Source organism: Dipodomys ordii, unplaced genomic scaffold, assembly GCF_000151885.1.
Source record: "Dipodomys ordii isolate 6190 unplaced genomic scaffold, Dord_2.0 Scaffold12, whole genome shotgun sequence".
NCBI lineage: Eukaryota > Metazoa > Chordata > Mammalia > Rodentia > Heteromyidae > Dipodomys > Dipodomys ordii.
In genome coordinates, this window is record NW_012267228.1 from 14,068,839 (window position 1) to 14,094,023 (window position 25,185).

The following is a 25,185-nucleotide window of genomic DNA, read 5'->3' on the forward strand; positions in this document are numbered from 1 at the left end:
TATGGAGACCAACCAAAGGTTTAAAGAAGGTTAGGAGAGTTTGGCACAAGAAGATTTACCAAAAAGGCAGATCATGTGGCTCTTCCAAAATCAGATGGTGATTTTAAATGGAGGGGAAGTAGACAAAACTCTGAGTCTCCTAGCAGAAGTGGTGAGATTCAAGGGCAGACCCATCCCCACATGTGTTCAAGAAAATAACTTAAAGAACTGGACCAACATGGGAAAGAAAAGAACAGTGTAAGCCCAGAAGTTCACTTGGCTGAATTTTAGTGTAAATAAATAAGGGCTATCTTGTTCCTAAGGAAATTACTATTAGAAGTTAGTATTTTTATTTTTGAGACATTTAATGTAATAAAAAGAAACTACACAATATGAAATTTATCATCTGCAGTATTTAAACATGTATAGCTCAATAATCCTAAGTATTCATTTTCTTGGAAAACAGAAATTCCATACTCATAAAAGCCACAAAATATACACTTTTCTTCCTTCAACTCAATAAACTTGAGGCTTTGAAACACTAGTTATTAAAGAATACAATGGTTTCATAGCTAGGATTGGATCATCTACAGAACAGACCTGGTTCTAGCTATGGAATCTTGTGCTAACCTATCTATTGGAATCACCACAACTACACTTACAGAGAGTGATTGTAAAAACTAAGGAAGATTTCTAATATAACTTTGCTTAAATAGCGGCTGAAAACACAAATAAAAGGGGTGAAGAAAAAGAAATATACAAGTGAGGCTCTAAATGACATAGGGAAATAAGTGATATACAACAGCACCATAGTAGCACACAAGTTCAGAGGACCAGTAGCTTCTGAACTTAAATACAGTAAATTCTGCTTCTTTCAAAGACTACACTGTCCCGCTACACTGGTGGATAGTGAGACACCTCCATTCAAAACTGTATTAACTTGTCCAGGCTAACTATACACCTGTATGAACAGAACAGTGCAAAGTAGCTTTCTGGTCTGATGCGTACTAAGTTGGGCATAAGGCATGAGGGAGAATCAGCAGGTCTCCTGTCTTGTGAAAAACACACCAGATTCCAGAGAATGTAGAACTTTATCACAGAGTTCCAGAGATGCAGTATTTATTTCTAATGTGTGAAAAACATTTTATTTCTAGTACCAAATTCACCTGATTTGTGAGCCTATGGTAATTTTCCATTTTATTATTAATAAATTCATCAGCTACAAACATAAAGAGTTCAGGAAAAAGAAGAGAACACTGGAAATATCTCAAGCTTTTCTCTAAAAAAAAGAAAAGATGAAGGTCATCAATACCGTATTTGCCATCTGCAAGGCGGGATCCATCAAGCCCAGGATTTCTTCATTATAACTTGATTCCAAGCTAATGATATCATCAATCACATCATCCATCTGTAGGGGAACGGGCCATGGGAGAGAAGACAGAAATAAGAAAAAAGCTATAATTTGATCTACTTAGTGCTTTTTTACCTAAAGCAATAGTAAATTCTCCTCATTCCACAGAAGTGAAGATATTGTTGAAAACCATTACCACTAATAGGTGATGTGAATAATTCTTGTAGCCAGCCTTGGAGTGATTACTAGGTGCCAAGCACTGAGCTTAGGGATTTCCATAGGATACATTAATTACTCCAACAGTAATCCCATCCGTAGATGCTATTATTATAGCCTTTGTCCCTATGAGATCACAAGAAGCGGATTGTCTAAAGTCCTGCATGCATGACTTTAGGGTAGAGCTGTGACTTAACCTATATTTTCAACCACTATGCTGAACTTCCTGTCCTAAACAGTAAAGATTCATTTTAGTGACAACTGCTATTCTCTTTCTTTTTTCCCCCCCATACCCTTCTAGGAGAAGGAAGATATGGTTGGTTAATTCAGCGCTTTGGTTGTACAGGATCTCTCAAGCCACTGGCTGGCCCTGCCTTGATCGTACAGCAACTGGTAAAACAAGTGTCTCCTTGTACTGCTGCCAGTGTGCCTGGTGCTCCCCACGGAGCACACCAGGACTAAGTTATCATTACAGACTTGGAGCTGCCATTCCCACTAGATCAATGTTATTGCTGAAGTACCAAAACACCAGTTCTGGTAATAAACAACAGCGATTACATGTGCATTGCAGCAGTTGCAGAGGAGCCTGTGGAAACATTTATCTGTAATAAACACTTGGGATATCTGAGTTGGTTGGTGTGCCTGTGCTGGCCTGGAAAGTGCTCCACAGGTGCACAATGAACTCTCAGGCTGCAGTGGGGCATTCTTCTGTGTCTGTCTGCCCTCCTGTTAAGGAGGCGAGGCTCCAACATCACAGGCTCAGGCTGGCATCCTGGTTTCCCCCATTTCCCAAACTAAAGGCAAGGCCTCCCACTTTTTAAGAACTTCAGTGTGCCAGTCTATAAATGGAAGCCAACAATATCTGTCACCTTACCAGACTCTGGTTTGATTCCAGGATAAACCATATAAATTGCTAATTGTGTCAAGAACACAGTAAACATTTTTAACACAAGTGCTAACTAGGGATGACTGAAGATGAACTGGCAATAGGTTTTGAATAATTGTTGGACACTGTTAGGTTCCAATTCTAGGCAGACCAGTTTATTCATGCTGTTTGTAACAGATGATTTTATGATTTTATAACTGAATTGACGAATAGGAAAAGAGGCCCGGGAAATATAAACAATCTTTCTTTGTAAATTTTTACCCTTACTCTGAAGAAAATAAAATTCGTGTACTTATGAGATTTTAAAAAAAAATTCCCTCTTATGACAAAGGCAGTGCAAGTTGATACTGGAAAATATAAAGATTATAGAATATGGTCAATTTCTAAATTGTAAAATAGAATGTGTAAGAATTCAAGAAGGAACAATAATTTGTTTATACTGTCTTTTGTAGATATGTGTATACACATAAATATGTAAATTGATGCAGCAGAATGTTTTCATTAAATAAAATAAGAACTTTTATTTGGTAAAATACCCAATATATATTTTTAAATAGAGTTCCAGAATTTATGTACCATGAGGTTTCATTTATAAATAATATATAGGTCTGGGGTTAGAGATGTGGCTCAGTTGGTAGACTGCTAGCCTATGAACAAAAGCATCAGGTACTGAGTTCGAGTGTCCATTTTGGACCAAAAAAGAAAAAAGAAGCCACATACAGTTACCCTTTGCATTTACTAATATTCTTATGAAAATTGCTACCTTACAAATCTTCCTAACACATTAATGATGATGTGTACAGTGTAACATATTATATTTTATTTTGTAATTAAAACCTATATGTTTGGTTCCCCTTTTGTATGACATAAGACCATCTTGGGAAAAGTAGACTGAATTTTCTCAGTAATTATTGAATCATGAGCTACTGTGAACAAAATAGTCCTGAACATAGTTTCGCCTACTTAAAAAAAAAATCAATGGGAAGAAGGAAAAAATAAAACAACAACAACAAAAAAACCCTTAAGTCATCAGGAAGGCGTGATGAGCCACAAATAGAGATTCTCATTATAAAGTGTGACATCCGGGGGCCGTCCAGTCATTCAGTACCTGCATACATGATGCGCGGGAATGTGTGTTCATACTTGGGCACTCACTCTCTGCCCTGTTTTGCTCTTCAAACTTATAAAATCCCTGTAAAACACAAACAGAAACAGCCCATGACTTGAGTTTGCAGATGGCTTTCCCAACGACATGTTCACATGAGGCTGATGGCTGAGCAACACGATGGACGAAGCTTTCAGACAGAGAGCATCTGACCAAGACACAGAAAATGAAGGATGGACTGGTACCAAGTCATCTTGCTAGATGACAGTGAAAAAATCAGCTTTTGGTTTGGGCTCAGGGGAAAAGACTTAGTCCTTCCAGTGCTTAAACGTAACTTTTAGAAAAACGGAATGCAACTTTTGAGAAAAGTTTTTAGAAGAGTCACCAAGGAATTCACATACACATTTCAAAGTACGGTGAAACTCTACTAACATGTGGCTCATCGTGTCCTCATTTGAAAGTAGCAGTCATGAAATCACAACTGTCCTCTCAGGAATTTTTTATGCTCTTAAATCGGCTACAACAATGAGTCTGAAGGTCTATGTGCGTCTTGTCTCCAAGCCAGCCTTGCACCAAAGCAGATTTGACGGGCAGCAGAAGCGATTTCATTATGAAATGGAATGTAGCTAGCACCAAACCTTGGCTTTTCTATTCAATTCTCACTGTGTTCTATCATTTAAATCCATCCGCACACATTCCATGCTTTTACTTTTTTTTTTCAACTCTGGGAGAAATAAAAATAATATTCCAGTCTTTCACAACAAGCGGAACTTCAAAACCGCCTGTCCCCACACCTTTTCTATTTTTTGCGGTTTCCTTTTCCACCTCCCCTTCTCCTCTCTCTGCATTTTTGCTGCTTCTTAAACTACGAAGCATGGGAAGGGCACTCAGGTATGGCAGTAGAAATAACTGGAGGAAGCTTTCTGCTTCCACATTGTGCTGAGAGCGGGCTCAAGTCTCCATCATGTGCAATAAATCCAATAACCCAGTGGCAGGGACACAAGGCTGGCAAGTCACAGCCACACTTGGTGAATCAAAGACAGAGGCTAGTGATGGGGGGGGGAAGGGGTGAACAAAATAGAGTCTATAGTTAAGGGCGAGAATACCCAACAGACAGTTATTGAGTGTAAGGAAAGAGGAGAGGAGAGGAGACATCAATTACCTCTTTTTCACAGTTGGAGTTAAGTGTGAGCATAGCCATGGGGCTGTTGGGTGCGCTGCTCCCGGGCACTGGTGGCGTGACATGATCGCCAGGCTGGTTTGGACATGGCAAGCTCAGGACTTGGTTGGCATGTTTATGTGCTAAAGTGGTAGAAAGGTACTGCTTTACCTGCTGCCTTTGGGCTTGCTGTATGTGGTACTTGGTGGGGTTTTCCAGGTGAGTCTGCACCTGAACATAGTCATAGAGGGAAAAGAAGAGCATGATTATTACTATTTTTTTCTTTTTAACTTTTGAACAGCTCTTCCTTCAGCCACAAGGCACACGACTGACAAGTCCAGCAACAGAAGCAATGACTGAGCCCAGCTGCGTACCAGGCACTACGCTAACGACTTGGATATTACTGAGGTTCAGAGTCTAGGATTGACAGTAACACTTTGTCCGCTAATTTGTTATGCATCTCTTTCAAAGTTGGTGCCCTTCTAATCTCTCATTAGTGAAAATTTATAACTTCTCTGTAGGGCAAAAAAAAAAAAGTTTCCCAACACACCTGAAAAGATGTCATAAGACAGAAGATGCAAAACTCAATTTACCATATACTTTTTTACAAACAAAATGATTTCATGTTAACCCTCACCCCACCGCAGATACCTATACTACATCCCTCCTAAGTACCAACTGTAAAATGGTTATGGAAAATAAACAAACTTTTCAGTGGTTAAATCAATGAGTTGTGAATGAATCCCTTTGAACATGATTATTCAGCTTCTTAATTTTGAACAAATTCAAGGGAAAAATTGGCTGTATGTGAAACAGCTTCTTTCAAACACACAACACTCCTATAAATTTATTTATAAAGGCATCACTATTAATCAGCAATCAGGATTTTTCCCCCTTTTCCTATGAACTTTTAGATGCTTTTCTAGAAAAAAAAATTTTTTTGGACTCCCTTTTTCCTTGATAAACACAATGTAATCTTATGAACTAAGAACGGCCACACACAAGGGGGATAAATCCTAGTAATTTTTACTTTGTTCAAGACTACAACAGAGCACTGAACTACCTCTGAGGGCGTCAGACAATAATCGGCACTAAGACAGCAAGATCTGTATTTACTGAAACCAGAGCGCTTATTACAGAGACAGTTAAAGGGAGCATGAGACAATTCATAGCATTGTATCTCAGAAACCAAAGATAAATAAGAACGCAGCTCACCTGGTAGTGATTATATTCTAGCATTTCCAGCATAACAATGTTTTATGTGGCCCCAATCCAACAAGAAATTGTAGACTAGTCCTCCCTTGACTTTCTGCGATTCCAATTCCGAGAGCCGCAGCATAGAGAAGGCACTACGAACAAGGTATCTTGAGACACCGCCGGAAACTTTGTCACAGCAGCTCTGCTTATAATAACCTAAGCTAATTAGTTATGCATGTTAAAAAAAAGTTCTCACAAGGGGCTTTTTTTTTAAATTTCCTAAGATTTGGGGCTTAAATATCGATATCCATTCCACCAACCCCCTTCCCTGGCTTGACGTCATGCTTTTTTTCTTAAATATAAAAGAACCTTTTTAAGGGATGAGCTATCAAAGTCAAACTCACTGTCAGATCAAGGCCAATTCACTATTCATCTTTCGTTCCAGTTGTATTAATAGACAATGGTATTTCTCTTTCAGTAATAGGTTAAGAGCCGGGTGCCCCCTTCGGAGGAGACATTGCCTAAAAGCTAATATTACACATGAGACCTTCCTAATGGCCGAGAAACTGCCACTTCCGACTTCAAGAAGATGGTCTCTCAGTGGGGAAGACACTCTGCTGAACTTTCAAGCTGTGCCCTGCATCCTGCTCTCAACAGGCACCATATTTTTAACTGGGTGCACTTGTAACTTGCCTTCTGATCTCATATTAGGGAGAGGGGAGTGTCTGTCCTAAACAGCATGAGACACATATACAGTTATATGCACATACATTTACACACATATACATAGACACACACACACATACACATACACACACACACACACACACAAACACACACCCCTGGAGGCACACTTTTATAGAACGTAAGACATACCCATACCTTCCTCAGTCCTCAAATTTGGGAACATGAAAATCATCATGATACATGATTAGTGCATTTTTGTCTGTTCATTTGTTCATTGCATTATGTGCTAAACAGTACGAATCGTGGAATATGTACTATGAACAATCAGAAAACCAGACGATTCCCAGCTTATAAAGCAAGGTAGTCTGGATGAAGCAAAAGAGGCGGCATGCCAATCTCACTGTAAAATGTTGACACGTGCTTACTACTACTGGGATAAGAAGACTGCGTTTCAATCATACATATTTGAGAGTCACAAATTGGCGCAAGCACTCCAGATAACGAAACACTTTAGGCTGACCATCTCCAAGTGTTTTTGATCTCACAGGCTCCCAGAGGTTCACAGACACCTGAAACTTCATAAAGGGTCCAGACTCGATAATGATGAGGATAAGAGACATGACTAAAATAAACAGAAAATGAGGGCAACAAGAGGAATGTGCTTATTTCACTATTATGCTTAAAAAAGAAAGGCCTGCACATTTAAAAATAAATGTTAATTCGCTGGCAGATCCTTATATTTTAATGAATCAGAATTTTATGCTTTAGTAAGAAAGGGAGCGACTTGCCCCCTGCCTAGCTCTGTCATTGAGATCCTTCCTTACCAGACCTGGCCTTGTTTTTGTCCACTGTGTCTTTGTTCTTAATCAGTTAAATGCATATAGCAGTAGACAAAACATCTATGAGATTTTTTCCCCAAAACAGGTAAAAATAAATGAGGGATATGAGCTATTGGGGAATAAAAGAGGGTAGTTGAGTCTGTGGCAAACTAGAAGATCCACAGCACACTTAATAAGCACAGATGACTCATGCTTGTAATCCTAGCTACTCAGAGGGCTGATATCCAAGGATTGGGGTTCAAAGTCAGCCTGGGCAGAAAAGTCCCCATAAGACTCTGAGAAAAACAAAGGAGAGGGTAACAATGCTCTATAGGAAATATACTCATTATTTTACTCATGTAATTGTAACCCCTCTGTACAATATCTTTACAATAAAAAATATATATTTAAAAAAAGACTCAGCTCCAATTAGTCACTCAAAAACTGGAAGTGGCACTGTGTCTTAAGTGTTAAAGTGCTAGCCTTGAGCACAAAGAGGTTCAGGGACAGCACCCAGGCCATGAGTTCAAGTCCTGTAACTGACAACAACAACAAAAAAGTACAGCAGCTACAAACTGATTGGCCATGTGGTTCATTCAGTTCACATTCCAATTTCTCAAGGGTGTTTGGAAAAATAAACTTTTTAAATTTAAAAAAAATATAAAAAAAAACAGACACATGTACCAGGCATGATAAAATGTGTGTGTGTGTGTGTGTGTGTGTGTGCGCGCGCGCTGAGATAGAGAGAACTTCAGCTCAATGCCAGCCAAGGCAAAATGTTAGTGAGACCCCCCCATCTCGACAAATGGTGGTATAGGGTGGTATCTCTGCCATAGGAACCCAATGGTTTTATTTTTCACATAATACAAAATCAGAATGAATCAAATAAACAGTCGAGTCTGGACTCAGCCTACAAAAACATGAGCATTTGGTCTGTTTCACACTGTCTAAATGAACAAAATCTCTGATATTTCCTGATGGGTGGCCTGGATTCTGAGTAGCTTTTCTTTTGAGAAGCTAGTGTCTAGACCCAGGAATATCCTGGTGCTTCATTAAGACACAGTGAGTCTAATGACTTAATCAGAAGGAGCTAAGAGCTTGAGACAGAGGCCCAAATTCTGGCCTTGCGAATTCTAGTCTTGGAACCCCTGGCAAGTCATTACTTTCTCCATGCCTCTGTCTCTTGGAGTGTCCAGTGAAGATGAGAACAAGCCTGCTTCCTAACAATGCATTTCTAGTACACAGTGAGGAAACAAAAAATATCTAAACCAGGATTCCTCAAACTTTTTGTCTTACAACTCTCTCAAGCTCTTCAAATACATGGTGTTCCAACAGATTGTGTCTATCATTATTTATCACATTAGGAAGTTAAACATTTGAAAAAAAGGTTATATAGGGCTGGGAATGTGGCTTAGTAGTAGTAGAGTGCTTGCCTAGCATGCATGAAGCCCTGGTTTCAATTCCTCAGTACCACATACACAGAAAAAGCTGGAAGTGGCGCTATGGCTCAAGTGATGAGTGCTAGCCTTAAGCAAAAAACGCTGAAGATCAGTGCCCAGGCCCTGAGTTCAATCGCCATGACTGGGAAAAAAAAAAAAAAGGTTATATAGTATCTACATAGGATGCACCTACTATATATTATCTAGCTCCCAGGTTGTAAAGTTTATCACATCCTAATGGATTGTAAGACGACAGAAAGAGAAAGAGCATCTTGCTGTTACTCTGAAACTAGATTGGAGCTGGCAGAATGACTGCTTTCAGATCCCACTAAGAATCCCGGGTACAGAACACAGAAAGCCTGTAGCAATAGTACTGCCCTGGCTGTGGCACACAACACTGTGAACACGTAGCATAACCTCTGTATTCTGTTTCTCTAATCTGGAGGATGCTGGAGAAAGACCCTCATGCTCTGCTTTTTCCCTCATTACATCATTATGAGACTCCCTAGTCCTTGACAATTTAGAAGTCATAAAAATACAATTTTCTATAGTCAATCATCCTAATTCATAGGCTCTTAGTTATTTTGCTTTCATTAATTTGGGAATAGCCAACAAAATACATACAGAGCATTAGAGACAACCAAAACGTCTTTATGATGTCCTGACAGTTTGCTTATATCTTTGAACTTCAAACCAATTAAAGAATCCAGATAACAAGGCTAAGAAATGCTGAGCACTGGTAGCACACACCACAAAATAAAGCAACAATATTTTATGCCCTTATCATGAAACAGTAGTGACATCAGTTCCCTTTCTTTCTTTCATTTTCTCTTTCTTTTGTTTTCTTTTTTCTCTTTCTTTCTTCTTTTTCACTCCCTCCCTCCTTCTCTCCTTCCCTCTTTCCTTCCTTCCTTCCTTCTCTCCTTACTTCCTTTCTTCCTCTCTCTTTCCCTTTCTTTCTTTTTTTTCCTTTTCTTTCATGTGCTGGTCCTGGGACTTGAACTCAGGGCCCTGTCCCTAAGCTTTTGTGCTCAAGGCTTTTGTGCATGCTATTGCTTGAGCCATAGCTTTACTCTCAGCTTTTTGGCAATTAGCTGGATACAAGAGTCTCAGGGATTTTCCTGCCCAAGCTGGTTTCAAACTGCAATCCTCATCTTTCAGCCTCCTAAGTAGCTCGGATCACAAGCATGAGCCACTGGCACCTAGTTAGCCATTTCCATGTCTTACATATAATGTTAGCTAGTAAAGGGGAGAAAATGCAAAGACTTTAAAATCTTTTTTCATTACTTTTCCTATCTTTCTGCCCTCTTTTCTTCATTCAGATTGTGAATTGATAGCAGAAGAATGGGAATGGATCACTTTCTGATTGTCACCTCACTTCCTTGGTAACAATGACATTTTATTTCCCATCAGTTTTCTTCTGAAAAAATCTTGTTGCGCGCACTAGTCAGTGTATGTCAGTCACCATCCATGTCCTCATCTTGGCTCTCATAGAGCTCACTAGAAAGAATGTCCCCATTGATTGGCATTGCTCCTCTACCCTCTCTATACTTGTTAAGAAAATTTAGGAAGTCATAAAAATAGAATTCTCTATAGTCAATCATCCTAATTCATAGGCTTTATTTTGTTTTCATTAATTTGGGAATAGCCAACCAAATATATACAGAGCATGATGTCCTGATAGTTTATGTCTTTGACCTTCAAACTAGATAACAAATTAAAATTGAGTGCAGAGTCCCACAAACCTTTTAGTTGATCATTTATTTTATTTTCTTGAACCAGGCAATGAAGTATTGATATTTCTTATTTCAAATTTAGGAAGAGGTCTTTTCTTCCAAGAAATATGAAAGGGACTGTGATCCAGTCAGCTGGTTTTCTCCACCACATCACCATCACCATCACCAGCACCAACACCAGCACCACCTTGCCATTCTTGTCTTGCTGCTTTTTTTTTTGGTCAGTCATGGGGCCTGAACTCTGGGCCTGGGCACTGTCTCTCAGATCTTCAGCTCAAGGCTAGCGCTCTACCACTTGAGCCACAGTGCCACTTCCAGCTTTTTCTGTTTATGTGGTGCTGAGGAATCAAACTCAAGGCCTCATGTATGCAAGGCAAGCACTCTACCATTGAGCCACCTTCCCAGCTGCACATCTTGCTGCTTTTTAAGTGGCATTTTCTAAAGAAGGTTGGTATGCAGTCATAAATCTCTAAACAAATGCTAAGAGAGAAAAAGCTCATTTTCTTAAATGACTTGGGTAAAGCCTTATATAGACTCATGACTGATAAGTATCAATTTTTTCCCATCTTATAATTACATTACCACAGAAGAAAACACAAGCCCAGGACATATACTCTAAACAACAAATCTGGTTTTCTGTACAATCTGATCAAAGGTATCTCAGACAAAAAAAAAAAAAAAAAAACCCAAGGGTAACAAAGAGAAGAGTCATGACCTTAGGGAGAATAAAAATCACACATACTTCAGTAAAGGAAAATTAGATATAAATGATTAAAGTTTCTGGGTCTTCCATCTGTAACAGGTATCTGTCCTTGAGTCCAACCCAGCTCCCTGCCTGTTTGTGTCTGGCCTACAAGCTACGGATAATTTTTACCTTTTCATAATGAGGAAAATGGAAACAAAGAATACTATTTCATGAAGCATGAAACTGATGCGCAATTTAAATTTCAATGTTGATAAAGTTTTATTGTACACATCCATGCTGATTAGCTTGCATCTTGTTCGTGGCTGGTCTCCTGCTGCCTCAGCAGACTGAATAGTAGTTAAAAAAAAGAAAAGGATACAAATCCTGAGAGTTCACATGGCCCCCAAAGCCTAAAATATCTGCTCTCATTTTATAGAAAATGCTGACCCCCTACTCCCTAAGAGAGTTTTATGAACTAGAATTGAAGTCTCTTATTAAAGTTTTTAAAAAGTTTGGAGTAAAGAATAGGATGGTTTTTATAAAGAGGAAAGTCTCTAATATTGGCGTTCAATGGACCGACATCCATGAAGAATACAGATATGCCTAATTATCCCAATTTTAAAGATAAAGAAACAGAAACCCTGGGAAGAAAATAAGAAGATTGGCCAGGGTTAGAAACCCCAGCTAGATTTTTATTATTCTGGCTATAGCGGCAACTACAGAGACACACTTCACTGATGACCTATTTTGACCTCAGATTTTAAGTGAGGAAAGAGGGAATGATAACTTGGGGGTAGATCCAGATGTAAACTCACAAGCACACATGCACAAATAAACATGTATGAATTTGCAAGCCTATTGATTAGGTGTGCATTCTTTTATACTCCTTCCTGTCTTAACACTTTGGAGGCTTCTAAGATCAGAAAAATGCGCTGCAAATTGGTACAAAAGAAAGAACGTATTTCCTGTTCCCAAATTTTGATGTGATAATAGGAAAAAACTAGACCAACCTTGTGAAAATTCCTAGCATGTCTTTTATCCTTAGCTAATGAATGGCACTAAAAAAAAGTGTGTTTATTATAAACTAAGACAAGCAAGCTTTTGATTAAGACAGGCATGCTTTGGTTTTAGGACAGCTGATACTTAGGGACCTTGAGGGGCAGTATTATCATAAAAAGCATATATTAGGTTTTTGCCTCTCAAACAGAACCAAAGATTATGAGAATAAAAAGAATATCACATTTTGTGTGAGTCAAATAGATGTAGGAAAGATTTGGGAATGATAGTTGCTCGCCTGAGTGTATTCATAATCTTTTTTTTTTTTTTTTGGATCCGGTTGTGGGGCCTGAACTCTGGGCCTGGGCATTGCCCCTCAGCTCTTCAGCTAAAGACTAGTGCTCTACCACTTGAGCCACAGCGCCACTTCCGGCTTTTTTCTTTTTGCTTATGTGGTGCTGAGGAATCGAACCCAGGTCCTCAGGTCCTCAGGCATGCAAGGCAAGGGCTCTACCACTGAGCCACCTTCCCAGCCCCTGTATTTATAATTTTAACCTTAAAAAATCCACTGTCAAAATCCAATTCCTATGAGGAAAGGAGAAACAAGATCCAATAAACTTAACCCTGACTCTAGGCAACCTAGACTCTGAGGTCCTATCGATCATTATACAGGGATATGTCACATTGATAGCTAGATTTTTAAAATCTAAAAGTCAGAATCATCATCCCTTCATTCAAGACTATCTGTCAAGTACCAGATCCTATACTTTATATTCACTCTTAGGACAGTAAAAATAAAATGGAGAAGTTGCTGGGATAACCACATAAAACATTCTGGAAAAAAAAAATCTCTGTACAGTTTTGTTTTTTCAATTGTGTGATGACAACTTCTGATTGAACACAGAAACAATTCAAAGAAGTTTTGACAGTTTTACCTTCTTATTTTAAGTTGTTGCTATTGAAAGAATATACCCAAAACATCCTCTTGCCATGAACAGAGAATTACACACAAGATTGGATGCAAATCTCAGCATGTATGCAAATCACTTGGAAACTCTGTAAACTCAAGAGTATGGTACCAGAGGTCTGGGGTGGAGCCCTGGCTTCTGCATTCCTAACAAGCATCCTGGATGCTGACCCAGCCAGTCCAGAGAACACACCACCCCTGACCAGTAACATTTTCAATTGTCCTCACCTGGACTTCTGCTTCCATGAAAAGACTACACACTCATCATTTATTCAACAAATACTGCAAGGCAACCGAACAAGTCTTCACAGTGTGTTCAGGGACCGGCCTTGCAGGGAATGTGACATTTAATCACAGATTTGATGTTGGTGAGAGAAGCTAGGCCACTGGAAGGGCAGAAACTCTCAGCGGTTTATTACAGGAAGAGCAAACAGGCTCTTAGTCTGTGTTCTCTACTTCACCCTCAGTGTGCCACACTCACTGGGGCGTCTTCTTGCCTCCTTGGTGGTTTCTTCTCTGTTTCTTTTGCTAGTGTTCCCCCTTCTCGTCCTCTTAGAATGTCTCAAGGCTCTGAATTTTCTTTTATCTTTCTATACTCACTGCCCTGGTGTTCCAGGCCAGTCTTAGGGATTTAACCATTTCTCCCCCACCCCCACCTCGCCCCTGATCTGAGATTTCTCTGAACTCCACTCTAATTTCCACTTGTCTGTGCAACCATAGCAACTGGAAGTCTGTAGACATCTCACGCTAGGCATATTCAGCATCCCCTTCAAGTTGGCTCCCCCAAGACAACTCCTCCACCTTAAGTATGGGCAACTCCAGTTTTCTGTTCGGTTACAACATGAAATTGCTATTTCTTGTAGGTCCAAACAACCTCCAGCCATGAGCTGGTGGCTCAGGCTTGTAATGCTAGTTACTTAGGAGGCTGAGATCTAAAGAATTGCAGTTTGAAGCCAGCAGAAAAGTCTGTGAGATACAATTTCTAAAATAATCAACAAAACTGGGCTGAGAGCAAGGTTCAAGTGGTAGAATACTAGCCACTCATGCCCCACATCTAGTCTATTATCATGCATTGGGTCTATCTCCAGAATATTCATAGAGCTTGACTGATTTTCACCCATACTCTTACCACCTGATCTTCGCCATCATCGTTGCTCATTTAGATGACTGAAAATCTCCTAGCTCTTCTACCTGCTTCAGTGCTTGTTCACCTGTAGTCTATATTCAGTACAGAGACTCAAACATCACAGTACTCTACAAAACAAAACAAACCTAATTTATAATGGTTCCGTACTTATCTCTGAGGAAAAAACAACAACAAAGTACTTATAGAGAACTTACAAAGTCCTTATTCAGGAACTTGTTACAAATACACATTTTAGGACTCCACACAATAGGTAATAAATCAGAATCTCCAGGTGTGTGACCTGGACATCTACATTCCCATGTTATTTCCTCAGGTAGATTCAAATCACACCAAACTTTGAGAACCCCAGCTCATTATAGTTACTTCTCTTCCCCACCCCAGGATGAAGACTCTTTGACCTTAGCTTCAATAACTACCCTAAAGGCCTATTCAAAATCCCAAATACCCTCAGCCAGTACTGCTCATCCCTCTGTGTGCGTCTAGAACTTGGCCTGCACAAAACAGGCACGCAACGCAACTCGATGAGTCAGAGAAAAAAACGGAGCCTCTGTGCCTAATGTGCCTTACAGGACCGTTAGAACACACTCTAAGGACAAAAGGCCAGATCGCTCAGGTTCCTGAAAGGGTTGTTGGCTAGGAGTCTGGCAACTCGTGGAAATGCACTGGGAAAATGGAAGTGCTACAGTCCCTTACTCATTGAGTAGCTCAGAAAGCTCTGGAAAGACTATAGGATGAGTGACTGGTTTAGAGAATGCTACACTGATGCAGAAGAGAAAGCTTCCCTTTCTATTGGGAGTTACCAAAATATAGCAAGTTCTTATCCCTTAGCCCTCATCTAGGAGGCCATTGGGACCCTCAGAGTGAAAAACACATACATACCAGGAATTGTAAGATTCACTGTAGACTCGGTGAGCCAGGTTAAAAAAATAATAATCAGGGCCAAGCACTGGTGGCTCACACCTGTAATCCTAGCTACTCAGGAGGCTGAGATCTGAGGATCTCAGTTCAAAGCCAGCCCGGGCAGGAAAGTCTGTGAGACTCTTATCTCCAATAAACCACTAGAAAACCAGAAGTGGCATTGTGACTCAAGTGGTAGAACCCTAGCTTTGAGCTGAAGAGCACTGGTACAGCGCCTAGCCCAGAGTTCCAGCCCCACAACCAAAATAATAATAATAATAATAATAATAATAAGAAGAAGAAGAAGAAGAAGAAGAAGAAGAAGAAGAAAGAAAAAGAAAAAAAAGAGGTCCCAGGCTGGTAGTCCATTGGCCACAGTTAGGGTTTCTTGGCCTAATTTAGTGTCCTATGAATTTGTCACTAATAATTAATAAAAATTGAGTTTCACATCACATTTCACATTTTGGATTTCCGGAATTCCTGCAGGAAACAGAAAATCCAGCTGGGAATATAAATTTGCAAGTCTTTCCATATCTTTGGACACACCAAATCCCTGGGGATGATTCCAAATTTGATGTGATGGTAGAGCGTTGAGTGTGCTTACAGAGTCACATTATAATGGTCAATCTCATGATAAAATAAATTGATATAACTATAAAACATAAACTATGTAAATTTATAGAATGTACATGTCCATGAAGTTACTACTTTTTTGTTTTATAAGGAGCTCATCAGATTCAGGGATAAAATTCAGGAATGGGGTATCTACGACAGCGTTATCTGTCAGGGATGTGGTATCCTACCATCCCAGTCCATATACCTGACTTTGTCAATGCAGTTGTCTTAGAGCATACAGTTACTATATGACTTATGCACCCTCCCCCCAACCTTGCCAAAAAAAAAACCTATACAAAATAGATTTTTAACAATTCCTAGTAATAAAGCATTAGAAAAAGTATCTAACAAGAGAAAACAGATAATTAACTATGAGGGGGTCATATATATAGTTTGGGAATCTCAGATTTGGTACTATATTGAAGCTAGATAATTCTCTATTGTGGAAGCGGGTATGTGCATTATAGAATGGATGCCACATCTCTGGGTCCTAGTACCCTTGCATCCCTGAACTCCAGCCGAGACAAACAAAAATGTCTCCAGTCATTGCCATAAAAACTGTCCCAGTAAAGAATCATCGTGTATACATGGATACAATAGAATACTGAATATCCCTACTTCATAAATCTTTCAAGAGTGAGAAAGTTCTTAAGTGAGAACACAACACATAGTATATTAAAACGCTATACATACTATTATACTGAACTGATTTTAACTATTACTTGTTAAAATATACACAAAGGCAACAAGACTAAGCAACCAAAAAAACCACAGCCCAAACCCCCAACTTAATGATAAATCATTTGGCCAAACTGTAAAGATAAAACGATAAATGAGTGATATTTTATTTCTTTTCTATATTTTCTTAAAAATACAAAAATCTTACCCCCCTCTGGCAAAAAAAGCCCATATATCTGGATAAATAAAATATATTCTGGCAGAATCTCTCTTTTGAAACGTTTACAAAAGTATAAACATATGAAGTTTATATTCAATGGTAACATTTGCCTTGCTTCAATTTTTCCTGAAATACTGGTAAGATTAAGATGACCTGTTATTTCTGAAACTTCAAGTCAAACGTCCAGTCGCAGTCCATGTTTGCATAATATTGGACACATTTTTCTGATTTTGAAAAGGGTTGTGGTTATGTGGCCCAGCAGTGCCATTATAATGGCCCATTGTAAGGCCCAGCCAAATTCCCCTCCTCATGGGAGCTGTCAGCGCGCCATCCCACGTGTTAGAACTTTTCCATGTGCCCCAGTTTAGCACTGTCTCAGAATGGCAGACTTCTTCTTGTCTAGCATTTTTCCCCAAAATGCACCCATTGTTTCCAGCGTATCGGGTATTAGAGCTGATTATAGCACTGCGCCTTTTCATAAGGAGCCGGCACTCTCAAGAAACTGGCAGTGGTTAAGTTTGTCAGAGAGGAAAACATTGCCTTGGGCCTAAGCAAAAGGTCACTCAGCAAGGCCCCCCCCATCAGACACAGAGCTGAATGCTGCTGGTTTGAAGGTCAAGTCCACATGAGCTAAAAACTGGCCAAAAGCAGCTGCCTCATAATAATAAATAACACAAAGACTTCAGGGTCTGTATCATGAGACTGAGGGCTCTTCCTGCTTCTGAGGAACTGCAGTCTTGGGTAGTTCCTAAGACCTGCTTTGTAGATTACATGGTGATGAAATTCCACGTTGGAACTGACTCCATCAATAACAGCAGTATCTCAAGAGCACTTCCGGGCTGTGCTGGTGCCATACTGCATGGTCACACACAGGTATACTGTAACTACCTACTTTAATGACTCATCCGTTCAACTATCCTTTATTGAGCACTGTTCTCTGTAATGAGCACGTAAGGCAAAGCCCCTGGCCCCATGGAAACCATATTTACATTGAGGGGAGCAAGGAAAGGCACAAAGCAATTCAACCAAAAAGCAAAAAAAAAAAAAAAAAAACTAAAAGAATCTCATATTGTGTCAAGGGCAGTGCAGAAAATGAAACAAAGCAAGCTTCTAAGAATGTCCCTGGACGTGACTTTCAGACTGCAGCCACTGCGATGAGAAGCCCAGAAGAGCTTGGAGCCTGAGGGGGAGAAAAGCTTGGCACTGCAGAAGAAAAGGAACAAGACAGACAATCACAACGCTGGCATGGCTGAGGCAGGCACCCAGGCAATGTGTGTTCCAAGACAGGTGGTCAGGCTGGGATGATGTGCAGCACAGGGCCTTCACAGAACTTCTGGGAGGTTTTTAAACAGAAAAGTGGCATTCTGCCTCATGTAGGCATCTTTTTCTCTTTTGAGCTAGCTCAAATATCACAGAGAGATGAGGGGTAAGGGTAAGAGAAACAAGAATCCTAGAGAAGACATCTGCCAGCTGGAACATTACACACAAGGCTAAGAAATCTCTCCTGGAAGGTAGCTATGTCACTGACGCTGGAGCTGAGCTCCAAGGAACTGCAAACCCCTGAAAATAGTACACAAATTTTTGACTGCATTTTTTTTCTTGGAGAAAACTACTAGGCCAGAACATTGGGCAGGTCATATGTAGGCCTTGAACATGAGAGGGAGGAATGTGTAAATAATGAGCCAGGAGTGAATAATGGGCGAAACAATGAGACTACAAATAAGGCTCATTCTATCTTTCTCTGTGCTGCTGTGTAAGTTCGAGATGACCTATACACATTGACACAGGGCCCACTTGTCTAGTTACGTTTTCTTTTTTGTGTATGTGCCAGGCCTGGGGCTTGAACTCAGGGCGTAGAAGTTTGAGCTTTCATGCTCAAGTGGTGCTGTACCACTTGAGCCACAGCTCCTTGGCAGGTGGTTTTCTTTTTCATAAGGGGAGCCTCATGGATTTTCTTGCCTGGACTGGCTTCAAACTGAGATCCTTAGATCTCAGTCTCCTCACTTGCTAGGATTATAGGCATAAGCTCTTGGTGCTTGGCTCTTTTTATTCATTTTCTATCTTCTTTTCTATAAAAGGAAAATTCTATGGTGGCATATACACTTAGTAAACATAGTCAATCTATCACATGATCACAGGCCTAAAATATCTGTATTATGCTTGCAGTAGTGAATCTTAGCCTGGAATGTTCTCTAAGAAACTGAGTCCATGTTCCTTCAACTGATTGTGGATTCGGTAAGATGCCTGTGGTCAGCGTGAGCACCGGTCACAGAAACAGCTCAGTAGCAAAGGAAGTAAATTGTATTTGTCCAGAGTGCCAGACTCAACAATTGGAAAAGTTCATCTCAGATCCACAGGAAATATTTTTTAAACACATGCAAAGGATACAAGTAATCCATACTGACCCTTTCAGGTCAGGTTAGAGGTCAAAGTTAGGACTACCTCTTTCAGACTAAGAGGTTGCTTATCTACATTTATGTCATAAGATTAACTATAACAACTGAAATTCAAACTTATTTGGGTTGCTAGGGGGAGTTTTTTCCTAATTATAAGAAAATTTCATCTGTAAAAAAAAAAGATTCATCACGTTTAAAAACAGATGTTAGAAATGTACATGGTTGGGATTGTCCTGTGTGTGTGTGTGTGTGTGTGTGTGTGTGTGTGTCTGTGTGTGTGTGTGTCTGTGTGTGTGTGTGTGTGTCTGTGTGTGTCTGTAAACAAAGGGTATATAGAAGAAAAAGACCCAGTGCTTCTTTTGAGAACACAGGCCAACATTTTGCACATAGTATGCAAATGAGACTCCATCAAGGCTTCTCATATTTAAGAGGAAGAACTTGAAAGTGAAGGTGAAACAGGGGTTGGGGACTTACTAAGTGCCAGATGGTTGTTCTAAGCTTCCAGTGGATTTATTAATTCACTTCTTTTGCAACCCCAGAAGGTAGGTAGGGGTGATTATTATCCCCATTTCCAGGGTGAGAAAACTGAGGTTTGTTAGTTACTTCACCAAACTCTGTTGTGTTGTAACTTCTCTACAGAATTCATATTTGCAACATAATGTTTTTGGTTTTGAAATAATACAGGGAGCCTTTGTCACAGTTATTTGCTTTGAGTATTTTGTCTTCAATCATCATTATAAATTAGCTTTTCTTTCCAATGAGATTGTCACCCTGGTGGGCACTGTTTGTTCAAACAAAGCTGTATCCAATTCCTAAGTGAAGCAGAGCATCATCCAAGACAGGGAAATTCAAATGATCATTTGTTCCGAGGGAACTGCCTCTGGACTTTGAGCAATGTAAGGGATGGTAAATCTTTCTTTTCTTCTTTCTTTGTGGGGGAGATGGAGGAGAGGGTCTAGAAGGCAAGAAGCATCTTTCAGACTCAATGGGATTTTTTGTTAATGAAAACCATCTAAGCATCATGAGATTTGTAAAGAAAAGGTTAAAATATTATAGAATATAGTAATGTCTTTTAGAAGAAAGAAAATAGGCCACTGTCTCTCTAAAATGCCAGTTTCCAAATACTTTACTGCAAACCACTGTCAAAAAATTTAACAAGTGTCCAGATTACCAGATTGAATACATTACCCTGTTTTCAAATCACATAGACAACAACAACAAAAACAACCCTCTACCACACTATGTGGCCTAGTTGTAGAGTCCTTGCCTAGTGTATGCAATACCATAGATTCAATCTCCGGGGGGGCGGGGACTCCAAAAGAACAGTTGAATAACTGCTCCTCAAATTTATGTCTTATGTGTTGGAGACAGAGCAATCTCAACATGAAAGGAAATATATATCTCATTTCTGTCCTCAAGGACTCACCAATGGAGGGCTGGCCATAGAGTCAGGGTGCAGCAGTTTATTTGAGGTGTTCTCCAACATTAAGCCAATGGCTCTCAAGGACTGCCTAGCCAAGGAATATTTACAATGGTTGGGGATATCTCAGATGGTCACATCTGGACGTGAGATGTTGGAGGTGTTAATGGCATCTATGAGACAGAGACCAGGGATGATGCTGAACACTTCGAAGTATATAAGATAGCCCTTGACAACAGGGAATTCTCTGTGCTCACAATAGTGTCATGGTGTAGAAATCCAACCCACCAGATACTGGGCCAAGACCACCCTCTACTTCTCTTACTGGGAGATTTCAGAAAAGACACAAAACCTAATGAAATACAGGACTGATAGGCACCTCCTGACCTACCTATGTGCTTTCTTGTCATATCTGAGCTTCACAGTCAAAAGTTATTTCATGTCTTCTTTGACATCCAAAGACATTGCTTTTTATTAATTGGCAAAAGAGAAAAATATCATCATTAGAAGATGCCTAATCAAAACACAAAGACTTCCTTCTAGCACTACTTGTGAGCAGTAACAGAATAGGAAATAGTAGGCTGAAAAATGTAAAATTATGCCCTAAGACTATACAGAATAAATGCAAACAATTCTAATAATCTCTGTCTTCCTGAACATCATTTATCAGTATGTCACACATATCTGAGTAGATGGCCAGGAAGTCCCTTCTTTCTGATGACAGCAAGGAAACACTGCTGTACATGTAAACAAAACCCAAAGTTCACTAATTCTTTCTTTTTGCTTTGTGCCAGTGCTAGGGCTTGAACTCAAGGCCTGAGTTCTGTTTCTTTGCTTTATGTCTGCTCAAGGATGGCACTCTATCCCTTGAGCCACAGGTCCACTTTCAGTTTTTTGGTGGTTGGTTTTCCTACCTGCTGGCTTTGAACCTCTATACTTAGATTTCAACTTCCTGAGTAGCCAGAATTACAGGCCTGACCAACCACACCCGTTTATGTTCACTAATTAATTCTTAATCTGTCATAATTAGATTGCAGTGTTTCACAGAAACTACCAATAATTAAAGTGCTTTCTCATCTATTCATTTTCTGTTTTCCAGTATATTTTAAGGGCTTTCCAAAGCCATTTGTTAATAAGTTCAATGCTGGGGGGAGAATGGGAAGGGATGGGAAGGGGAAACAAAGGAGGAGGCTACAATGCTTGATAAGAAATGTACTCATTACTTTCGTGTAATTGTAACCCCTCTGTACAGTATTTTCACACACACACACACAAAAGTTCAATGCTAAGACCAAGACTTTTCTAATTACCTTTAAAAGCCTAAAGAAAATGTAAATGCTGATGACAAAGCTGAATAAAGGGGAAGGAAACACTTCCTGTCCTTATTTTGTATCCTGTAGAAAACTTTCCATAACTATTATTGAAGAGGAAAATATGCAAAGCATCATTTGGACATATCCCCACAGATGCATACATATTAATGTGGTATGGGGTTGTTTACACACAAAAATCCTGAGATCCTTTGGGGATTTAAAGATCCTACCCATTTCCGCCCTGCCCCTTGAATATTTAAAAAAAAAATTGTACCAGTACTGGAGGTACTGGTGCTATCCCTTAAGTTCCCCGCTCCCCAAGGCTGGTGCTCTACCACATGAGCCACAGCTCCACGTTTAGCTTTTTGATGGTTAATTGGAGATAAGAGTCTCACAGACTATAACCTTTTTTTTTTTTTTTTTGTTTATGTGGTGCTGAGGAATTGAACCCAGGCATGCAAGGCAAGCGCTCTACCACTGAGCCATCTTCCCAGCCCCAGACTATAACCTTTCCATGCTGGCTTAAAACACAATTCTCACATCTCAGTCTCCAGCGTAGAAAGGATTATAAGCACGATTACTATCTGCATCAAGCCTCCTTTAATGTTTTTGTAAATACAAATCACTCAAAAGAATTTTTAAAGCTAAAATGGTAGAAACAGCATTAAATTGAACAATACTAGTGCTACAAAGTTCTGTCTCAAATGATGCCAGTCAGGTAAGTACAGCCATCACCCTAAAAGGACTCATAATTGTAGCAAAACAGCAAACCGACTCAACTGTCAAACAGCTTTCATCTACTGCAAGATGGAGACGGAAAAAGCACGCTCTTCTCCTCCCTTGGTTCTGAAAAGCAAAATGATGTAGTTATGCTTTTGCCACTAAATATGCTTAGAAAATTAACCTTTCATATAAAGTATTTGGACGGGGAGGCTTTCTTGAAATAACACAAACAATTAAGGAAGAACACTCAATAAAAGGCTAAATGATGCAATGTAAGAAAGGTAATCATGATTATTTACTTCACATTCCAAAGGATGACTGGATGGCAGGAAATGAGCTATAACAACTTTCACACTCAGTTCAAAGAAAACAAAGTTGGTTAACAAAATTACCTTCTTTTGAATACCTCTTACATGTAAGGCAGACCTCTCACGCCTTTATATACCTCCATTTTACCCCAAAGCTCATAATGAATATTAAGTATGATCACTGGTTTCAGTGTGGAGACGAAGAAATCAGAGCAGAGAGTTTAGTAAGCATCCTGATGACACCTGTATGTCCTTACCAGTTAGAGATCTCAACATGGGTTTGTTGGACTCCAAAGCAACCAAACAATACCTATCAGTTTCACTCTGCAGATTCAATCAATGCTGATCTGTCAGAGATATGAAGACACTCACCTACAAAGCCTCAAAATTATCATCACAAAGTCTGTTGTCACAAAATTGTCACCACTCCATAGTGTCTCCAAGAAGACAAAATGTAGTAACAAAGAAAAATGTAAGGATTTTTTTTTGGTAAAAATATAAAATATAAGGATGGGAAAATTTTAAGAGCTTAAATAAAGATGAGTAAAAAAATAGGGAAATAAAAGTACATAAATCCTCCTATAGTGGGAATTAAATTCTGACAACATTCTGATTTTAATCTTTCTATTGATCAAAGTGGAATTTTAATGTTGTCTCTATGCAATGCTAGCATGAAAGGAACAGAAGTTGGCTTGTTCAAACAAACCAAGGCTCCATTTTCCTAAAGGAGATTTTACACATATCCCTAAACATAAAAAAATCTGGCTGTGGAGATCCTACAAGATTGTACTGCTGCAATTTTGGAGAGAATAGCTCAGATTTTGGATTCTTTTAAATGGCAACCACAAGTTGCAAGATCCCATTCTAGGGCACACTGGGAGCTATAAATAGCCTATTGGTAGGTACCAAGTGCACGGAAATGGGACCAGTGATAAGAACAGAAGGAATGTTATATACAAAGACAATGCTGCAAAGTCCTGTGCTTCCCCTTCATCTTTCCAACTGTGCTATAGCACTAATGCCCTTCTACATAGTGCTATCACAGCAACCACCGAAGAGCAGATTTGCAACTGAGCTGACCTTAACTGCAAGGGATGCGAAAACAAAGGAGGAAACAAACTTCATTAAGTCAAATATCCCCATCTTTCAAACCCAGGGACAGTAAATAACACTAAAGGGATGTCCTCAAATCAGGCTTGCTAATCCAAATACCAATCATTATTTATTCACAACAAATGAGACTTTCTGACAATTATTCCCAGGAACAGTCCACTTATAGTTTTTCAAATACATTCATACACATAAATCTCCAGAATACAGGGTCAATGGAAATCCTCAATAATAAGCCAAGTTCTTCTTGTTTTTGTACCCTATTATTTAGTACTGTGCCTGACATGCACTGGCCAAGTACAGATGAGGGTAACAGAATCCTACAAGGAAGAGCAAGACTCCAAAAATTTAAAATGGTAGACTGGCAAGGAGCTAGCTAATAAAGCATGGCATCTTCATATTAAGACAATGTTATTTAATTCTAAAAGAATACATGCTCATCTAATTACCTAGTCTACATGCAGGATATTTATCATTTGGTCCTTTATTTGTTTTGCTAATATCAGAGAAAAAAAGCAGTGTTGTTACTGCAAGATTAGAAGGGGAGGATTGCTGTTTGAGGCCAGCCTGAGCAGAAACATTTTCAAGGATCCTTTCTCAACCCCATAGCTTGGCACAGTGATAGGCACAGTGATAGTCATCCCTATCTTGAGGCCGAGATTGGGAGGACTGGGATGCCAGGTTAGCCTGGACAGAAAAGTCCGTGAGACTCTGTCATGATGGAAGGGAAACTGAACGTGGTGGTACCTCCCTGTGACCCCAGCAAGGAGTGGAAGTCTAAAGTAGACAGATCTTGGCTCAGGGGCGCCCCTGGGCAGGAAGCAAGTCCAGGGCTTGAAGGCATGGCTCTGCAGTACTACATCAATGTTGTAAGTATGAGGTCCTGAGTTCAAATGCCCAGTGCCACCAAACAAACAAAATAAAAACAAAAACAAGAAAACCTGCATTGATTAAATATTGATGCAACACACACAGCTTGGCTACCATTTTTTTTAAAGCAGAACGAAATTTAACTTCAATTCTAAACCTACAAAAATCTCACATCAGAAGGAATGTGAACTGCCAAAAACAAAAAAAGGAAGTGCCCAAAGCAAGATGTCTGTCATCCTCTTAAAAGTCCAAAGTAATATATACCAA

General features: G+C 39.6%; 1 protein-coding gene across 2 annotated transcripts in view; it reads right to left on the minus strand.

Annotated features, from left to right (window-relative positions):
* The window catches only part of Mitf (microphthalmia-associated transcription factor), a 211,191-nt gene that overhangs the window by 25,008 nt on the left and 160,998 nt on the right, over positions 1–25,185 (minus strand). For both annotated transcript variants that reach the window (XM_013010547.1, XM_013010548.1), the window contains exons 3-5: positions 4,700–4,927; positions 3,541–3,624; positions 1,292–1,387 (exon numbers count right to left, since the gene is read on the minus strand). In XM_013010547.1, the coding sequence (XP_012866001.1) occupies positions 1,292–1,387; positions 3,541–3,624; positions 4,700–4,927 (408 nt within the window). The remainder of the gene's footprint in view (positions 1–1,291; positions 1,388–3,540; positions 3,625–4,699; positions 4,928–25,185) is intronic.